Raw genomic sequence first — 18,074 nt, forward strand, 5'->3', positions numbered from 1 at the left:
GTACTGGACAGCCAAGGTAGAGCTGAAACACACATATGCTTACAAGTGAAGCTCCTGCTTCATAGTATGTATCAAATGTGAAATTTAGTTTCCCAGTTCAAGCTCCTAGTACAGTGGTACCTCGGTTTAAGAACCATCAGGACAGCTAGTGTGGTTAAGTTGTGCATTTGCATTTCCAACTACTAAGCACTGCTCAGGAATGGCCAAGAAATCTTAAATAATTTCTAAGACCTACATTGACTCGCCTTTCCCAGAAGTATCTGTTTTAAATACCATTAGGAATCAATGATAAAGAATTCCACCCCTCCCATCCTCAGGATACTGTCTCCTAAATGGACAACTATTTTGGAGACATTTTAGGTCCCAACAAAGACTATTACTTAATTTACAGCACAGCCATGTAAGTAATAAAGCAATCATTATGTAGGTGTTGAGTATTTTCATGCATGGATAAAAGCATAGAGATTTACTCAGTTGCCTACAAGGGGCAAGAAAGTCGGGTGGCAATGCAGGGAGGCACTAAGCCATAGCTGTCAAGTTCTCCCTTTTTTTAATGGAAATTCCCTTATGCTGCATAGGCTTCCTCGCGAGAAAAGGGAAAACATGACAGCTATGCGCTAAGCTAAAACTACGTTCTGAAATATATTGAAAAAAACAAATCAATGTTGATTACCTTGTCCAGCAAGAATCTGGTACTCCCAACTGAAGATAGGGAAATTGTGTGTGAACCAACAAGAACAAAGTTACTTGTGCGCACAGCATTGGGTCCACATGGACTCGCCATGACTGTAAAGGGGGGGAAAGTACAGTATACCTTAAATTTAAACATACCTATAAAGAAAAAAAACTTAATCTAACCAATTAAAAACCTCTCTCTCAACTAAGGAGGAATCCCTTATTTTTTAAAAAAATGTTGCCAAATATTTGTAGGCAATAAAAACTGTAGATGGCTAGGACCCTCTTAGAAGAGGTATTTCTTCTCCTCTCAAACAGGAACAGCAGCCTTTAAGATGATATCTGTGGCAACATACAAAAGCGCCATCTACAGACAAAACTTATTATAAATATATTTTGCTTATTTTTATTTATTTAGTACATTTATATACACTGCTTAATTATTTGCTTTTAGTAGTGTACATAAAACAATTCATGGCAAATGGGACAATAAAGCATAAAAACAATGAATTTTACCTGGTGTGTGAAGGTTGCTCTTCTGTCAAAAAAGAAACACATGGAAACAGGTTGTTAAAAGAACATTTTACACAGTGCACTTGATGGGGAGTTGGATCGGAAAGGCTGAAAGGCCTTGATCATTTAGGGAACAGGTATGGTAAAAGCAAGTTACTATGATCTCTAGCATGATAGTATCTTGCTAGAAATAGCAGCCTTGGTCACAGGTAAGTTGTGCGTGTGTCAGTTCTAAATCATTCAAATATTAATACTTACGGCAGTAATAGAAGTCAGCAATCTCTTTGGAGTAATAGCCTAAAAGATTAGAGAAGAGACAATAAATGACAAATGCACTCTAAATGTTATATTCTATACAGGGCTGTTAACGACCTCACAACAAAAGAGCATCTAGGTTTTAAAGCAAGGTCAACAAATTAGCGAGGTTTGTCAGCAATTAGCATCCAAAACAGATTCACTCACACACACACACACACACACACACACACACACACACACACACACACGACAGTGCTGTATAGAAATACATACTTCCATCTGCATACACATCACAATTGTGGCCAGCATTTGTTTGGAACCTTCAGGTTATTAATTTCTCAGGGAATACATTTTTAGAAGTGCAAGCAGCGCATATTGAAGAAATCGGGTCCAGCTCCGGGTGAACTTTCCTTTCCCACTCCAACAGCGTGATCTACCATCATGTTCCGTTGGAAAGATTGCAGGAGAGGCGGGCAGGTGAAGACCACCTCAGAGTCTGCTGGATTGTCCCTCCCACTAAAGGGTCTTTCTACTACCAACTGTGGATTGGAGTTGCTATCAGAAGGATCCTGAGAGCAACTCTACAAAAGGAACAATATCCTCCACTTTGCTTAAAGCACTCTACACTACTTCAATCATTCACAAAATTTGTCATGTTCCTGTCACATGATTATGAACAGGCCACACTCTTTCCATTTTTAAACAACCCTGCCACCAGCCGACATGGCTGCAGTATAGGGCACTGAGTTACAATCTGAATGACATCCACAGACAAGTGACAACAGGGCATCAAAGAACCAAAAAGAGGGGGGAAACCATGTACTAGATGCAATTATGGAAAATATTCACAGGCAGTAAAATTTTAGAGCCAACATTATGCCGTGCAAGATGAGTGAACTTAAGTTATTCAGCTGAAGCACATCAAGATTTATTCTGCCATCAGTTCACAAAGGCAGAGTAGTAAATTTGACTATAATCTTAATATGCTTAAAGAACAACATTTTTGTTTTAAAAGTATATTGTGTCAAATTGATTTGAAAAAGTGTTCTTTCCCTTTACCTTTGACTTAGCTGATTTTTTCCTTTTATCGACGCCTGTGGATTCTTTTTTCTGTACCTAATAAATGAAAGAGAGATGTTAAGAGTCCATTGCACCCCCCAAGTGTTCTCTCAAAATAAATGCCCATCGAAAGGTGAGAGATACATACCAAGCTATAAACTTCAACGTTTATCTCAAAGTCACTGGCCACATCTTGCCTTTAAAAAAAATGGGAGAAAGGGTTAAATTCAATTCCTAAGTCTAATACAGTTTCCAAGTTTTACAAATCAAATAAATCGCAACAGATGCTGTGGTAGCTCCTACTGTATCTATGCCTGTCTAAGGGCCACAAAAAAAGCAGAGGGCAACCTGAGGCAGTCCAGGGCTCCCAGGCAAACAGCTTGACAAGTATGTCTTTTCCTGATTGTCTTACGGAACGTCAGGACTAGGTGTAAGCCTGTAAGATTTTGGAAGACCATCTTAGGTCTTAGCTTTCACTGCTGTATTCAGAGCTCTGCTGCTCTCTCTCTCTCTCTCTCTCAAGCATCCCCCAACCAAGATTAACTTCAGACTTCTGAAGCATATGGGATTAATTCTTTTCTCTCAAACTCCTGTGGAAAGCTTAATAAGAGTTCAAAATCAACAGCGTTTGTCAAAAGTGGGCTTGAGACCCCTGCCATTTTACTTTAGGCATGTAGGAACCACTCCCAAACTAGCAGCCCAATATCAAAGACAGCTGTATAGCAAACAAGTAAGCATGTGCACAAATATCGAGCTGCTATTTTTCTCCAGCTGGAACAAAGCAGTGTATTTTGGAGTGCAAGGGCACCAGAGACAGCAGTCCTGCAGTTTGAGGTGTGGGAAAGACAGGCAAGCACTCACTATTTTCTTATGCGCCATCCTAATACTGGGAAACAGCTAATCTACTGTTTCCCAGTATCTGAAAAGAGGAAGACTGGGTTGAGGTCGAAGTGAGGAAGCAACATCCATTCTTTTTGGAGGAATAAAGTGTTCCTTAAATGTGCTTTTGGAGCTCCAGAACTTTATTTTTTGAAGCTGCTGGTGTGTTTTTAAGCTAAGCTTTGTTCTTAATGCTTCGTTGTGATTGTCAACAGCTTTGGAGGGCACAAATGGTTAGCAAATAACATTGTTATAAAGAAGAATAAAATTAAGTAGTTAAACAAATAAAGTACTTACAGCGTAAAAGTAGTAGTGAAAGTAAGAGCATCTCCACCATTCAGGGAACTTGCAGTACTTGCTAACGGTGTAGCAACCATGTTTTCTGCTCCTGCTTTTAACATTATTACGTAGTAGTAGTTTGCTGTTTCTGTGAATAGTTTAAGCACTCTCTCGTAATCAGTTTTACAAAAGCAGTGAACAAAAGATTAAAGAACAAAGTGGTTTGGCATTTTTGCCTCCAATCAACTTATTGCAGTTTAATGTACCTATGTTTATTTTTAGGGCTTGTAAGACAGTTGATTTAAAAGGGGAGGATCAAGTTTCACAGTGATTTAAAGATTTTGTAAAAAAAAAAATTCAAAATGGAAAGTGGTGTGTTATTCAAATGAAATGATGAAACTCAGGGAGAAGCTGGAAGTATTTTAGTCAAAACTGCACACAAGGCAAGATCACAAAAGTTGCAATCCTATACCAATTAACTCAGAGTAAGTCCACTGAACACAAGGGGACTGACCTCTAAGGAGACATATATATGCTTGCACTGCATGTCAGCCTATACCAACCCAAATATTCTGTGGTAGTTTTTTGTTTTTGTTTTTTTTTAAAAAAAACCATTATTGTTTTCCTAGCATTTTCCAGGTGCTCCTTAATTTCACTATATTCACAGTTCTGGGAAGTAGTCAACCAAAAACTGTTTTGTTTCAATGATTAGTACTTCTAACTCATTAAAGCACTTCTGCAGCAACTACTGGCTTCTTCTGCTACTGCCTGTCTTCACTACTATTGCTGTTGCTGCCTTCACATGACCAATCTAGCAGCAGCGGCAGCAGGCAGCAGATATAAGGCGACAGTAGTAGGTGGTACCTTGAACATTAAAAGCAGCTGAAGTTGCTTAAACACAGTGATTAAAGTGTACAATGGTTTCAGGAATGTGGGGAAAGCGATCTAAATATGGAAAGAGCAGGAAAGCAAGAGAACGGTGGCAGAAAAAGGAGGTATAAAATTGATTATTGGGACATAAACTGCCAATCACTGGAGAATGGAACGCAACAGAATTAATTTGGGGAAAATTCAACTAGGAGATTTGGGGGTGAAAGAGAAATGTTGCTTGATCTGCACCTTAAGAAAAAGGAGAACTGCAAGCACAGAATGCTTTGCCACCTTGCTGTAAGGAAAGGTAACTCTGCTCTAAAATTCCAGTTCAAATGAAGATAGACTTGAGAGGCTTTCCCAAGAGCAATTAGTGAACTCATGGAAGATGTGACCTGCAAGCCAGAGACTTAGCTGCTACACTAAACCATAATTCCAACCACACAAGCACAGCAAAAGGAATTACCTGGTTTCTGGACAGTGCTGCATACAAAGTCTGCTTTTAGAGGTAGGCGCATTTCTGACAGAGTAACAGAGCCCCTGGATGGAGAAACTCCACTAGGCATTGAATCAGCTTTAATCTTCTTGCTTTGAGATCCTTCATTTTTTAGTTTGTTTAGCTCTTCCAATAATGCTGTTCTTTTTTCAGCTGTACAAACATAAAAATCAAAGTAGTTTCTATTGCATATATGTTTCATAGCCAATTACAAGTTTTTTTCAAGTCTCAGGCACATCTCACAAAATGTTTAAAATAGAATCCCATTGTTGGATCAAAACCAACCTCCATCTAATGAACTCATTTCAAACAGAAGTCAGTTAGATATAAGAAAAATGATGGCCTTAAGGGTTTGCTTTCAGCAGGTGATATTCAGAGGTAAATGGAGGCTTTGGGCAAGCCAACATTCATTCACAGAACTAGCCTTCATAAAGTTTTAGGATGTTCTTAAAGCCATCACCACAGGGTAGCAGAACATTTCATATATCAATTGCACATTGCTCTAACACTTTCTTCAAATCTTTTATGCATGGAAAAATTAGATGAGGTAGCTTATTGCCGAAGAATCACTTTGAGTAAAAAAGAAAATGCTTAATACACTCTAATGTGGTCTTTGGGGTAATAAAGCCTATTATGTTATTTACATAGAAAGCCATCTTTAAACAACCACCATACTTGCAATGAGAAGTAGTCTCTCAGCTTCTGCTTCTTCTTGTGAACCCTTCCCATGTTCCTCATCAATACAACAGTTTAGAGCTTGGCTGGCTTGATGTATTACTGTTTGTTGCAGATTGATTTCATTATTCAGCTCCTAAACATGTAGTCAGATAAGTAGACTTAGTAAAACCTCAAACCATTATTTTGTCATATCCACCCTGAAGTTTCTCATCAGCAATTTAGGCTGGTGCAGACATAGCTCTGCTCATGTTATCCAGTTACAGGATTGGACTGCAGGATTATACACTCCCTCCTTATGAGTAAATTCTCTCAAGCATGGACAATCAGCCATAGTTAATTTTAACCTGTCATTCAAAAACTATGCTGAAATCCAAACTGCTAGTTGCCCCAGGTAATTTCATTTTTACTCCTGAAGTATGTATGTTGGCAGTTTATAATCCTTGTAGGAAAAAATTTAATGGATAGAATGAATAATCAGTTTTCTAGGATTGGAAGGCAGCATTCTAAGCACCTGTAATTTGCGTTTGATGTTAATTTGATCAGACGTTCCATTCCTTTTCTCCTCAAGCCTGGAAGAAACATCTTCTTTACGAACGATCACTTGCTTTATTGAAGGACGATCTATTTCTTTAATTCGCTGTGATCGATAGGCATCAATACTTCAAAAGGAAAGTTCAGTTTTAGAAAGATACAGAGCAAAGTATTTGACCAAATGAAGATAAGTGCAGAGCAAAAAAAGATTTACAACAGAGATTGACTCATCCTCACCAAATTGAGAGGCACAACCAGCTTTTAGGCCCACCCTTAGGGAGATTATAGCAATGTGGATTTCTTCAAAGACACAATGATGGCTAGGGTCAATGTTTCTGCTTTTCTCATGAGGACATTTTCCAGAAAGAAATCTAGATTAGCCTTAGATCAAGCGTGGGGAATATCAAGTCCAGGGGCTTCTCTATCTGGTTCCCGAGACTCTCCATAAGCCACACACACAATACTGGCTTTTTCATCTCCCACCATTGACATCTGAATCCAGCCCTCTGCAGAAGGTTGCCCAGAAATGTATGTAGCCCTCAGGCTGGAAAATGTTCCCCACACTTGGCTTAGCTGTTTTAGTCCTCTCTCTGCATTGTACTAAAATTTAAGAGGCCGAATAGAATGCTTAGCCGAGCAGTTACCTGTACAGAAGATTGCGCTCCTCTGACATGGACCCAATGCTGCTTCCAGATTCAGTTCTGCAAACAGATGTTCTTTGAAACTTGTTGGACTTTGGACTATCATCACTTGCATTGCTTCCCTCATCAACTAACTTACTAGGGGATGCAAAAACCTGGAAGAGAGGGAGAGGCATAGATCTTTGATCATTGTATGTGTAATTAAATTCTGAAGAAATACAACATGTTATAATGAAGAGAACTTGGTTTTACTATCAAACTGAGCATTACAAGTTTGAAGGTGTGTTTCCCTCATTTTCTAGAATTTGAGTCATGACAACCTGGGCATACACAAATAGCATTAAATTAAGCATCTGGACTTACCTCTGGACTTGCAACAGACTCTGTTAAAGGTGTCAGGAGGGACATTGAGGAAATATTCAGTGGCTCCTGTTCATCCTCACAATCAGCTTCCAAGGTCATACTCATCTCTTTTTTAAGTTTCTCTATGTCAGGCCCATCCTCTTGAAGAACTTCATCAAAGATGTCACTTATCACCTGTGAACTATTCATTTCGTCATTCGCTTCAGTCTTGGGCTCTTTGTCTGGAAAGTAAAACACACAAAGTCTTTTTTTTTAAAGGTAAACAGAAGCCTCCACATATTGACTAGGGACAGGAGGGACCAGAAGATTGTTGTTACTATTATTATTATATATGATAGTTGCTGTTCTCTCAAAAGTGACTCAAAGTGGCTTAAATTCAGACCAGTGGAAACAAACACAGGCAACAAAGTCTAAAAACATATCTATACAGTTAAAAGAGGAGTCTTAGTGACCTTGTGCCCACAAAAAAGGCCACAAATATCTGAAGAAACCCTTCAACTTAAGGGCCAAAAGCCTGGGTAAAGAGGAAAGGTTCAGCCAGGTTCCTACAAATAAATGTGACACCAGGCATGCCTTCTTGGGGGAGAGCATTGCATGAGCAGGATGGCGAGGCACCACTTGTTCTTGTATCACCATCCTCCAGACGAAAGACAGGCCTCAAATGAGCCTTTATAGGCCAAAGCGGGCATTTTGAATTGAGCCTCGAATAGTAGCCAGTGCAGTTGTTCCAGAATTGGCATTATATATTCAGACCATCTTGCACAGGTCAACAATTTGACTCTCAAATTCTGCACCAACGGAACTTTCCGGAGCATCTTTAGAGATGGTCCCACATATAACATATCGCAGTAATCGAATCTAGAGCTTGCCAGAGTATACACAACAGAAGTTAGGCTGTACCCATCCAGATAAAGGCACAGCTGGACCTTTAACTCTAAGCTGATGGACAGTACTCTATGCCACCAAGGCCACTTGACCCTCAAGCAACAGTAATAGCGACAGAGAGAATGTAACTCCATCCAGACCAGGCCACATCCCATCTGTTTGTTCAAGAGAACCAATTAACTGTCTCAGTCTTGTCTGGATTAAGTTTCAGTTTATTGGCTTTCATCCAGTTCATTACCAAGGCAAGAGGTTAAGCTAGCCCATACATTGTCACAGCTGCAAATGTAAAGGAGCAGAGCTGTGTGCCATCAGCATATTGTTGACAATGCACTCCAAAATTCTGGAGGACCCCTATTGACACTGAATGCCGACAGCCTTTTCCCCCTAACTTTCCTTCTTTGTTATGATAATGTTAGTGCCTTTCTTCACACAAATACTAAAAACGGGTCCAGTGACTCAAGTAAGTTTTGTTTTTATTTGCCCTCCCCCACGAAGAGTGTGGTATAAACTTATAGAATCATAGAATTGCAGAGATAGTAGGGACCCAAAGAGGCATCTAAGTCCAACCCTCAGCAATGCAGGAATTGCAGCTCAAGAATTCAGAACAGATGATCATCTATCCTCTGCCTTAAAACCTCCAAGGAAGGGAGTCTGTTCCACTGTCAAACAGTGCTTACTGTCGGAGCTTTAGTCCTGATGTTTAGTTGGAATCTCCTTTCTTATAACTTGAATCCATTGGTTTGAGTTTACCCTTCAGGGAAAGAGAAAACAAGCTTGCTCTATCTTGCATAAGACAGCCCTTAAATCTGTATCTCCTCTCAGTCTCTTTTCCAGGCTAAACATATCCAACTCCCTCAACTGTTCCTCATAAGGCTTGGTTCCCAGACCCTTGATCATCCTGGTCCCTCCTTCTCTGCACACCTTCCACTTCAAACTCATTCTTAAATTGCAGTACCCAGAACTGGATACAGAACTCCAGATGTGGTCTGACCAAGGCAGTTTTCCAGACATGCATTGTCACCACATAATATTTTCCAATCACTATCAAGGAGCCTAGCTGCATGTTAAAGACCATCAGTGGTTTAGGGCACAAAATTTAAGCCAGACAACCTATGAAGCACAAAGCCTAGATAACTAGACCAATTTAGTATAAAGAATTAGGAAATACAAACCTTTCTGTTCCTCAGGAAGTTGCTCAAGGTTTGAGTTGGAAAGTGTTTTTACAGGAGTCTGTGGTGAAAAGATTTTCAAGGGACTGAGCTCTTCTGTCTTTTCATGTTCTGAAGTGCCTGTAAGTTTCCAAGGAATAAGTTACTTAAGTAGAGCAAGCAGTTATTAAATAAAGTTCATAACTAATCTATGTTATTGTAACCTTGAAACATAAATTAGGCTTCTATCAAACAATTTACTAATAATGATTCAGACTTATTCTTTCATGTTCAGATAACTTTACCATGGAGCAGATTTATCATAGAGCATTCTTACCAGAAGTTATGCCTTCTACGGCTATCTCTACAGCCTTTTCTTCAGCTACCTGTGAGTTGTCATCAGAATTGGGCAGGTGCTTTGAGTTAACCTGAACCAAACTCTCCTAGAAAAGTAAGATAATTCAGACCTTTAAAGTCGTCATCAGGGTACAGTGGTACCTCGACTCACGAATAACTCTACTTACGGAAAATCCGACTTACAAATAAAAAAATTAGCGCACGCTTACAAATTTTTTCGAAATCCGAAGGCCGAATCGGGCCCTTGCCACTGCCCTCCCAGCTGTCAATCCGGCCATAGGGTCAGATCGGGCCCTTGCCGCTGCAGCCGGCAGCTTCCCGCCGCCCCTCTCCACCTGCCTTTTTTTAGGCCCCGGAACGAATTAATCCATTCCCAATGCATTCCTATGGGAAACATCGTTTCGACTTATGAATGTTTCTACCTACGAATGTGCATTCGGAGCGGATTAAATTCATAAGTAGAGGTTCCACTGTATATTCGACTGGCGTCCAATTGGTTTAGTTGTATTCAATATTACCTGTTCTTATTTTCAATATTTTGGAGGATTTTTACTGTATGTTTTTGATCTTTGGATGAATAGTGATTTAGAAAGAAATTTAATAATAAATAACCTAAAGCAGTCTTACAGATTCCCTTACAAGAAGTTTCAATATGTTACCGATTTTGTTTCTGGGTGTTTTTTTCTGGAGTTCTCTTTTCTTTCAGCGCTCCACAAATTGCCCCTGTCAAAGCGGCCTCTGATACATGCAAGTTCTCTTTCACGTTCCTGAAAACATTCAAGACAAAAGTGGATGCAGTCTCAGCTTATGCACTACAGCTCCAACAGATGTCTAATATTCAAGTCTAATCATTCCATATATTCTTACAGACAAGTAGAAACTCATACCTGTTTGAGCTGCTGTGCTAGACTAGCAGTAGAAGATACTTCATTCTGTCTGAATAGTCTTTCTTGGATTGTCTTTGTATTTGGAGTAATAATGGGAGTCCTGTGTCCTCCAGTGATAACAGGACTTTGTGTACTATGCTCCTGGCAATGCTCTCCAAAACGTTCCAGAAAAGGCTTAATCCCTGATCCTCCTAGAAGAACAATAGATTTTGTTTCATTAATGAGTTAGGTTCTTCATTATTTAGAAGTAATGCTGAAGTGTGGCATTATTCTTTTCTTCTTCATACAACTATACTAGATTCCATATTTGAACATGTTCTGATGAGAATCGGGGCAGTTAAGCAGCACTTCCCGAAAGGCTATTATTATTTATACACATAAGCATCCTTCTGCAGCAGTATCCAACTAAGTCTCACTCATAACCCCATTGAAATTAATGGTCTGAAGTTAATCAAGCCCATTATTTTTAATGGGTCTACTCTGAGTAGGACTAGGGTTGTCTACAGCCCTTTGTATCCATCCCAAAACCTTTTAATACAAAAGATCCTCATTTTGCAACTGTGGTAAGGTACACAAATTCTCAATCTCGGTCTCTGGAATCCCTAAGAGATGAGCTTTCCAAACAGAAGTGCTTTCAGGCTGTCGCCCATGGTTCAACGAAAGTTAGCTTCATCCAATTTAGATCAGAAGGTCAGACACCCATAACCAAGTGAGAAAGCAGATTTACTGTAGAAAATACTAAGCTGCTTAACATTTTTAAAACTTTTATCTGGAAATGCACAAAATTTTCTTAAAAGCGGCAGCCCAATAATATAAAATACCACCATGCAGAATCCAGACATTTTTATTGGCAGAAACCTAATTGCACAGGCTGATGGAACTGTGTGAAACTAGTTTTGAATAATGCTGATAATTATTCTTCATTTCCAATTAAAAAATGGAACCTTTTAAATAAGTCTTAATTCTTATGACAAAGAGGTCTTCCAGCACAGTAAAATAAAAGAATTTAAGCAATCCCAAATCAAAAGGCATTACTCCAGAGTATGTTCAAATTACCACACCAGGAATTGCTTCTAAATAAACATGCCCTGGATCAGAATAGCATAAAATAATAGGTGGAGGTAGAGAAATTAAGGGGTCTGACACACAGTAGCATGGAGGCTACATGGTGCCAATACATTTGAGTACATTTCAACAAGTCATCTCTTAAGTTGCCATCAATTCATGTGTAGAACTGCATGAAACTTTACTCATTACCAAATACCATATATGCAGACAGAGGATCTGTTTATTTAAAGCTCAGTTATCACTTTTGCAGTTCTTTAATACAACTTTAAAACATTTTAAGTGCGAAGAATGTACAAAAAAAATATTTCTCATGACTTAACTAAAACTTTGCACACAGTATATTCCAGGCATGCTTAAACCGTTCAAATTTCACTCCGACATGGCCATATCACTTATGTCAGCTAATTGCAGAAATCATTTTCTATACAAAATTCTAGTTAAAATCTCTAAAACAAATGCTGATTTAAATAATGGTGCATCCCTTCACCTGGTGTGGCTGGTTTATCCTTAGAATCAATTTGTACATGTGTTCCCTTGATTCGCTCCTCTTTGGCAGAAAGTGGCTGAGATAATGCAGGTTTCAATGGTGGTTTAAGGCTGGCCTTTTCCTGAAGCAGTCGTTTTGGTACCTCAGTCTCCTTAGAATGATTGATAGTTGTTCCTGAAGATTTTGCTATGAAATTATTAGTTCCCTGAAAGGGGATTAGAGAGAACAGTTAGTTGTCACTCTCAGCTCAAAGACAGCAAAGATGATTATCCACCTAATTTTTTAATGTTGCCAATGGATTTCCCAGATGCAGCACTAGCAATTGTGGAGTTGCTGCTCTAAATAATTATACTAGGATAGCTAAACAAATGCTTCCATCTCCTCCACAGCTGTTTTTAATATCACAGATAAAACAGTCATTTGCAACAGGGATCAGTACTTTGCATCGTCTCTGTAATATCTCTATGTGCATTTCTTAATACTTGCCATTTACAAGAGGATCTCAATACCTGGTGAAGTATGCTTAGATATGATTTTATAATTGACACTTTTCAGCCTACTTTAACTTTTAAACATGTTGCAATTGTTCACAAATTCCCCAAAGCCTGACTCAGATTAGGATTTTGCTAGATTTTGATATCTGTTAAGGATTGCACTCTACAAAGTCATATTTCCTTTCCTGAAACTGCCACTTCTATAGCACCATCTTAAATGTGCCAACTCCTAAAGTAAACTGTTTTCAATGGGGCCAATTCCCTAGGAAGGGTTGCGAGGCTACATCTTCATATTGTCAGTCTCTCCACTGTATGATAGAAATAAACATCAGATTAAATATGATCACTTACCAATATCTCAGAGTTTGCCGACTTATTCACAGATGGCTCAACAGCCCTTTGCAAACAGGATGCAGCATCCTGCTTCACACTGTCGCTATTGATTCTACCAGATGCTCCACTAGTAGTGGACAATTTGGATAAACAAGTCGTACCAGGCCGTTCTTGTGTATTGTTTTGCCTTGCAGATGGATGACTTAGGTCATTTTCCCAGGAGCCAATTGTAGCAGCAAGGTTAGCTAAACGGCCTCTTCGACCTACTGGGGTATCAGTTGTAAGGGGAAGTTGTTTGGGTGGGGAAATGACGCATTTGTTTGATTCAATAGGAGAAATACAAGAACTTTCAGACAAATCTGAAAATTAAGCAAACAGAGAAGCAGAGTTATGGAACTATATGACACATGCCTATTAAAGCAATTCTTACTAAAAAAAATACCAAATGAGATAAAAAAATGTTCTGAAGCAAGCCAGAATGCCCAACTACTTCTAAACATTTCTATAGCCATCACCTGTGGAATATTACAATAATCCACAGAGCAGAAAGGCTACTTTGTTCTTTGTCTCACTTGTGGGGAGGGCAAGAAGATGTTGGGAACCATGAGAGAACTCACACTTCATACTTGACCTATGTACCAGAGGATCCCATGAAACTGAATACAATAGATATAGTGCAGGTTTGTGTAACGACCAATGATTAACCTGTGCTAAAAGTATGGGACAAACTTTCACAGTTGTCTGCATCAAGTAAGAATCGCCTCGAGGCGATCAGACAATTTTTTTAATTAGTTGGGAATGACAGCTCCTTTTCCTTTCAAGTAATTGGTTCATGGTATGTGACTAGTATAGCTACTTATGGGCAGGCAAGCCAAACTAGCTTGAACCAGAAAACAACTTATTTCCCCACCCAAGGAAAACATTTTTCATATATGAAATTGAGATGTATGGATGCCTGCAATTAGATATCTCTTTTTAAACACCACAATGGCATGAAGAGATACTGAACTTTCACTTGCTTATGTCTTTGCAGATATTTTTAAAGCTATGCATATCATGCACAATACAGACATACCATTGTCCCAGCAGCGTCGTTGTTCAGCCAGCTTTTGCATGCGTGTTTTAACTGAAGCAACAGGAGTTTGCTCAGATTTTGCATCCTGCTCTTCAATCTCAATGGAGGGGGCAATAATCTGAGAGGTAGGAGCTGTTTCAGAAGCAGCATGGTCCATTGAAGAAGAGTTAATTGGATACCTATTCTCTGAATTAGAAAGTGGAATATCCGCATTGTCCGAACAACGTCTTTTGGATGGTGATGGCTTTGTACTTGCCTTTGCTGTATCTGTTTTGGGAGAGAAAGAGGATCAGTTGGGTTGGCTTTTAGGCTAAAGCTACACAATGGCAGTAAAGTCAGTTAAGAAGAAATTTAAAATTATCAGACAAGAACAAAAGTTCACACTCCTTTTATTCCCCTCCTTAGACAATTTCCATTTATTACAGTATCCTCCTCCTTTAAAAGGTAAAGGGACCCCTGACCATTAGGTCCAGTCGTGACCGACTCTGGGGTTGTGCGCTCATCTCGCATTATTGGCCAAGGGAGCCGGCGTATAGCTTCCAGGTCATGTGGCCAGCATGACAAAGCCGCTTCTGGCAAACCAGAGCAGCACATAGAAACGCCGTTTACCTTCCCGCTGTAGCGGTTCCTATTTATCTACTTGCATTTTGACGTGCTTTCAAACTGCTAGGTTGGCAGGAGCCGGGACCAAGCAACGGGAGCTCACCCCGTCACAGGGATTCGAACCGCCGACCTTCTGATCAGCAAGCCCTAGGCTCAGTGGTTTAACCCACAGCGCCACCTGGGTCCCCCCCTCCTCCTTTACCTTGCTTTAAAAATGATTTATTGAGTCAAACTGTCTGAACACTGCTTAGAAATTCTGAATACTGTTATTAAGTAGTACATAAATACTATGAATCCCCGCGACAGGGTGAGCTCCCGTTGCTTGGTCCCAGCTCCTGCCAACCTAGCACTTCGAAAGCACATCAAAGTGCAAGTACAGAGGAACCTCGGTTTATGAACACCTCGGTTTATGAATTTTCGGTTTACGAACGCCGCAGACCCATCTGGAACGGATTAATTCACTTTTCATTACTTTCAATGGGGAAGTTCGCTTCAGTTTATGAACGCTTCAGTTTATGAACAGACTTCCGGAACCAATTACACCCATGCTTCGGGTTAAGTACGCTTCAGGTTGAGTACTCCACGGACCCACCTGGAACGGATTAATCCACTTTCCATTACTTTCAATGGGAAAGTTCGCTTCAGTTTATGAACGCTTCAGTTTACGAACAGACTTCCGGAACCAATTGTGTTCATAAACCGAGGTACCATTGTAGATAAATAGGTACCGCTACAGCGGGAAGGTAAACGGTATTTCCATGTGCTGCTCTGGTTCACCAGAAGCGGCTTGGTCATGCTGGCCACATGACCTGGAAGCTGTACGCCGGCTCCCTCAGCCAATAACGCGAGATGAGCGCTGCAACCCCAGAGTCGGTCACGACTGGACCTCATGGTCAGGGTTCCCTTTACCTTAAATACTATGAAACAACTGAAATAAACATGTGAAAGGTTTGTTTACATGGTATTTGTTACACTTTAGTTCCAGAATTTAGCCCCATAATTAACTACCGTAAATTAACTACCGTAATGTTTATCATTACTAGATATCAATGTCATTTAGCTACTAAGTGAGAAGCAAGACAACTGGGCAAGTAACTTAATAATAATAATAATAATAATAATAATAAATTTTTATTCATACCCTGCCCTCCCCAGTCAAAACTGGGCTCAAGGCAGCTGGCTGACACCAGTAAAATTTCATTAGGACGTAAAAAAAAGAAAAGAAAGAAAAATAATTAAAATACAAGTTTGCCCACACAAAACCCTGTACACCTGAGTATAATCACGCACAATCTCATGCAAGTAAAAAAATACCTTCTTCGCTAGGCTGAAGCGGTTGGTTACCAGCTTCTGACAAAGGTTCTCTGCTCCTTTTGGTTTGTGTTGTAGGCCGCACTCCTGCTGTGGGCCGCCCAGCCATCTTCTTCTGCAAATTTTCCCTCCTCGCACGGGTTCGCTCTAGAAGTTTCTAAATATTACACAAATATTATGGATAAGTTGGTAATGGGACTGCACTGCTTTCAGGTTGTTAATACAATCAGTTCCTTGATGAAAGTGGGATGTCAACAAGTAGCATGTTAAATTTCTGTAGCTTCCTACAAAGGCAGTCTCTGTGCATAAACCAACTGGAATGTCTTGTTAGTTGTGTTCACTAGCAGACTACAAAAATGTTTTGGAGAACCTGCAACAAAGAAATGTCTAGTGCTTGCCACAAATGCTCAAACTGCACAAGAGATACAAAAATGTTTGTGCTTGAATTGCAAGTCATAAGGAGTGCAACTAGCTGTAACTGTGACACCTATCGTTTTTTGAGTGACAACATTGCAGGTGGCTCTTATTCACACAAAAAATCTGTGTGGACGAAGGCAAATCACATGCTCTTAAACCCAGCTCACTATTTTATGCTGTATATCATTTCAGAATATTATTGTTTTTAATAAGTGTGTCCTGCATGTTATCCAAAATTTGGTAGAAGGTTGGGTCAGAAAGATTTAAATACAGAACAAGTACAACCAGCAGGGGGAAGTATTTGCAAAATGAAGGAATTTTCCAGTTCAGGAAAGCAAGGCAAGCTTGTGGGAAGGGTTTTTCTCAAATTACTAGGAAAGTAAAAATGGCGGCTTTAACGGTTAATCCTGGTCTACTTGCATGTTCAAGACTATCCAGATGTGAGATTGAATAGCAAATATGTTGCAATGCAATAGCTAAACAATTGAAATTTAAAGCTGGGAAGCCTGCCAGTCACATTCCATTTGGTTCCATCAGCTTATTACGGTACTGTACTTCCAAGTATTTTAGTCATTAAACATCAAATGTCATTTATTAGGAATTTTCAACTCTATGAAACTGGCCCAGAACTGCAGAGCTGAAGCAAAGGGACACTCTGGCCTCTGCCACCAACTACGGGACTAGTGTCCCAGGGAAAACATCACAGCAAGGAGAAAACCAACCTGGCCCATCCACCAACCAATTAAGAAGCATCTGCTTTCCTGCAAGAAAAGACACTCAGCTCCAACTGCCAATTGCCCTGGGACATGCCGAGCTGGAGGGAAGCATGCTCTGGACCAGGCATCCCCAAACTTCGGCCCTCCAGATGTTTTGGACTACAATTCCCATCATCCCTGACCACTGGTCCTCTTAGCTAGGAATCATGGGAGTTGTAGGCCTAAACATCTGGAGGGCCTCAGTTTGGGGATGCCTGCTCTGGACCTATCCATCAGTGAAAGGCTGCTACAGTATGCATTTTTTGGGAGGGGAAGGGTTTGTATTAACGTAAGCTGTTGCTTGTAAGCTGTCTTGAAGATGATTTGTTTGAAAAATGTGGTATAAATATTTAGAACAAAAAATGCAGCTTTCTAGACCTTCAGCAACCCTATACTCAGGACAGTTGTAAATACAATACAATTCAATTATCAATCAGAATCACTTGAAACCTACATAAATAAAAGTAGCACTGCATCTCAAAAACACTCATTTCTTTATTTCCTCAGAAGCCCCTGGCTGACTAATGATCATAAAAAAACACAGGAGGTCTCTGTGGCTTATGGAGCCCAAACTGCTGGGATCTGAATATCCAAAATCAGCAGGCTGTTTCATAACCCTAGAAGCAGTGGCATTATTTGGTCTAGGTGACTAGCCACTTCATGTGGAAGTAGGCCAACATGTTGAGCGTAGAACCACTGGCGGAGGAACCATCGGGGAGGGGGGTTACCATCGTGGCCACCTCCGGACACCTGCCACGCATCCCCCCACCGCGCCAGGCATCACCCCCCCGCAGGCAGCGCACCATGCCCCCGCAGGCAGCATGCCACGCCCCGTCTGCTCTCTGTCCCCGGTGCCAGAGCATGTAGCTTCACCACTGCGTAGAACTGAAGACAGAATATGATGCAGAAATGCTCCCTTTTTGCTTCCCTTCCATTCAAAGTTTGCCCATGGTGATACGTGCAAGGGCACAACTTTCTCCATCTCTTTTCTACCACCAGCACCTCCACCCCT

At 40.3% G+C, this 18,074-nt stretch overlaps 1 protein-coding gene across 3 annotated transcripts in view; it reads right to left on the reverse strand.

Annotated features, from left to right (window-relative positions):
• The window catches only part of ANLN (anillin, actin binding protein), a 38,741-nt gene that overhangs the window by 8,989 nt on the left and 11,678 nt on the right, over positions 1-18,074 (reverse strand). For all 3 annotated transcript variants that reach the window (XM_060280575.1, XM_035129541.2, XM_035129542.2), the window contains exons 2-20: positions 15,894-16,047; positions 13,977-14,243; positions 12,920-13,260; positions 12,075-12,279; positions 10,520-10,710; positions 10,292-10,399; positions 9,613-9,718; positions 9,300-9,416; positions 7,243-7,463; positions 6,883-7,034; positions 6,219-6,366; positions 5,705-5,840; positions 5,000-5,182; positions 3,682-3,811; positions 2,654-2,702; positions 2,506-2,562; positions 1,447-1,485; positions 1,192-1,213; positions 674-786 (exon numbers count right to left, since the gene is read on the reverse strand). In XM_060280575.1, the coding sequence (XP_060136558.1) occupies positions 674-786; positions 1,192-1,213; positions 1,447-1,485; positions 2,506-2,562; positions 2,654-2,702; positions 3,682-3,811; positions 5,000-5,182; positions 5,705-5,840; positions 6,219-6,366; positions 6,883-7,034; positions 7,243-7,463; positions 9,300-9,416; positions 9,613-9,718; positions 10,292-10,399; positions 10,520-10,710; positions 12,075-12,279; positions 12,920-13,260; positions 13,977-14,243; positions 15,894-16,047 (2,739 nt within the window). The remainder of the gene's footprint in view (positions 1-673; positions 787-1,191; positions 1,214-1,446; positions 1,486-2,505; positions 2,563-2,653; positions 2,703-3,681; positions 3,812-4,999; positions 5,183-5,704; positions 5,841-6,218; positions 6,367-6,882; positions 7,035-7,242; positions 7,464-9,299; positions 9,417-9,612; positions 9,719-10,291; positions 10,400-10,519; positions 10,711-12,074; positions 12,280-12,919; positions 13,261-13,976; positions 14,244-15,893; positions 16,048-18,074) is intronic.

The sequence above is a fragment of the Zootoca vivipara genome, chromosome 12 (genome assembly GCF_963506605.1).
Source record: "Zootoca vivipara chromosome 12, rZooViv1.1, whole genome shotgun sequence".
In the NCBI taxonomy this organism is placed as follows: Eukaryota; Metazoa; Chordata; class Lepidosauria; order Squamata; family Lacertidae; genus Zootoca; species Zootoca vivipara.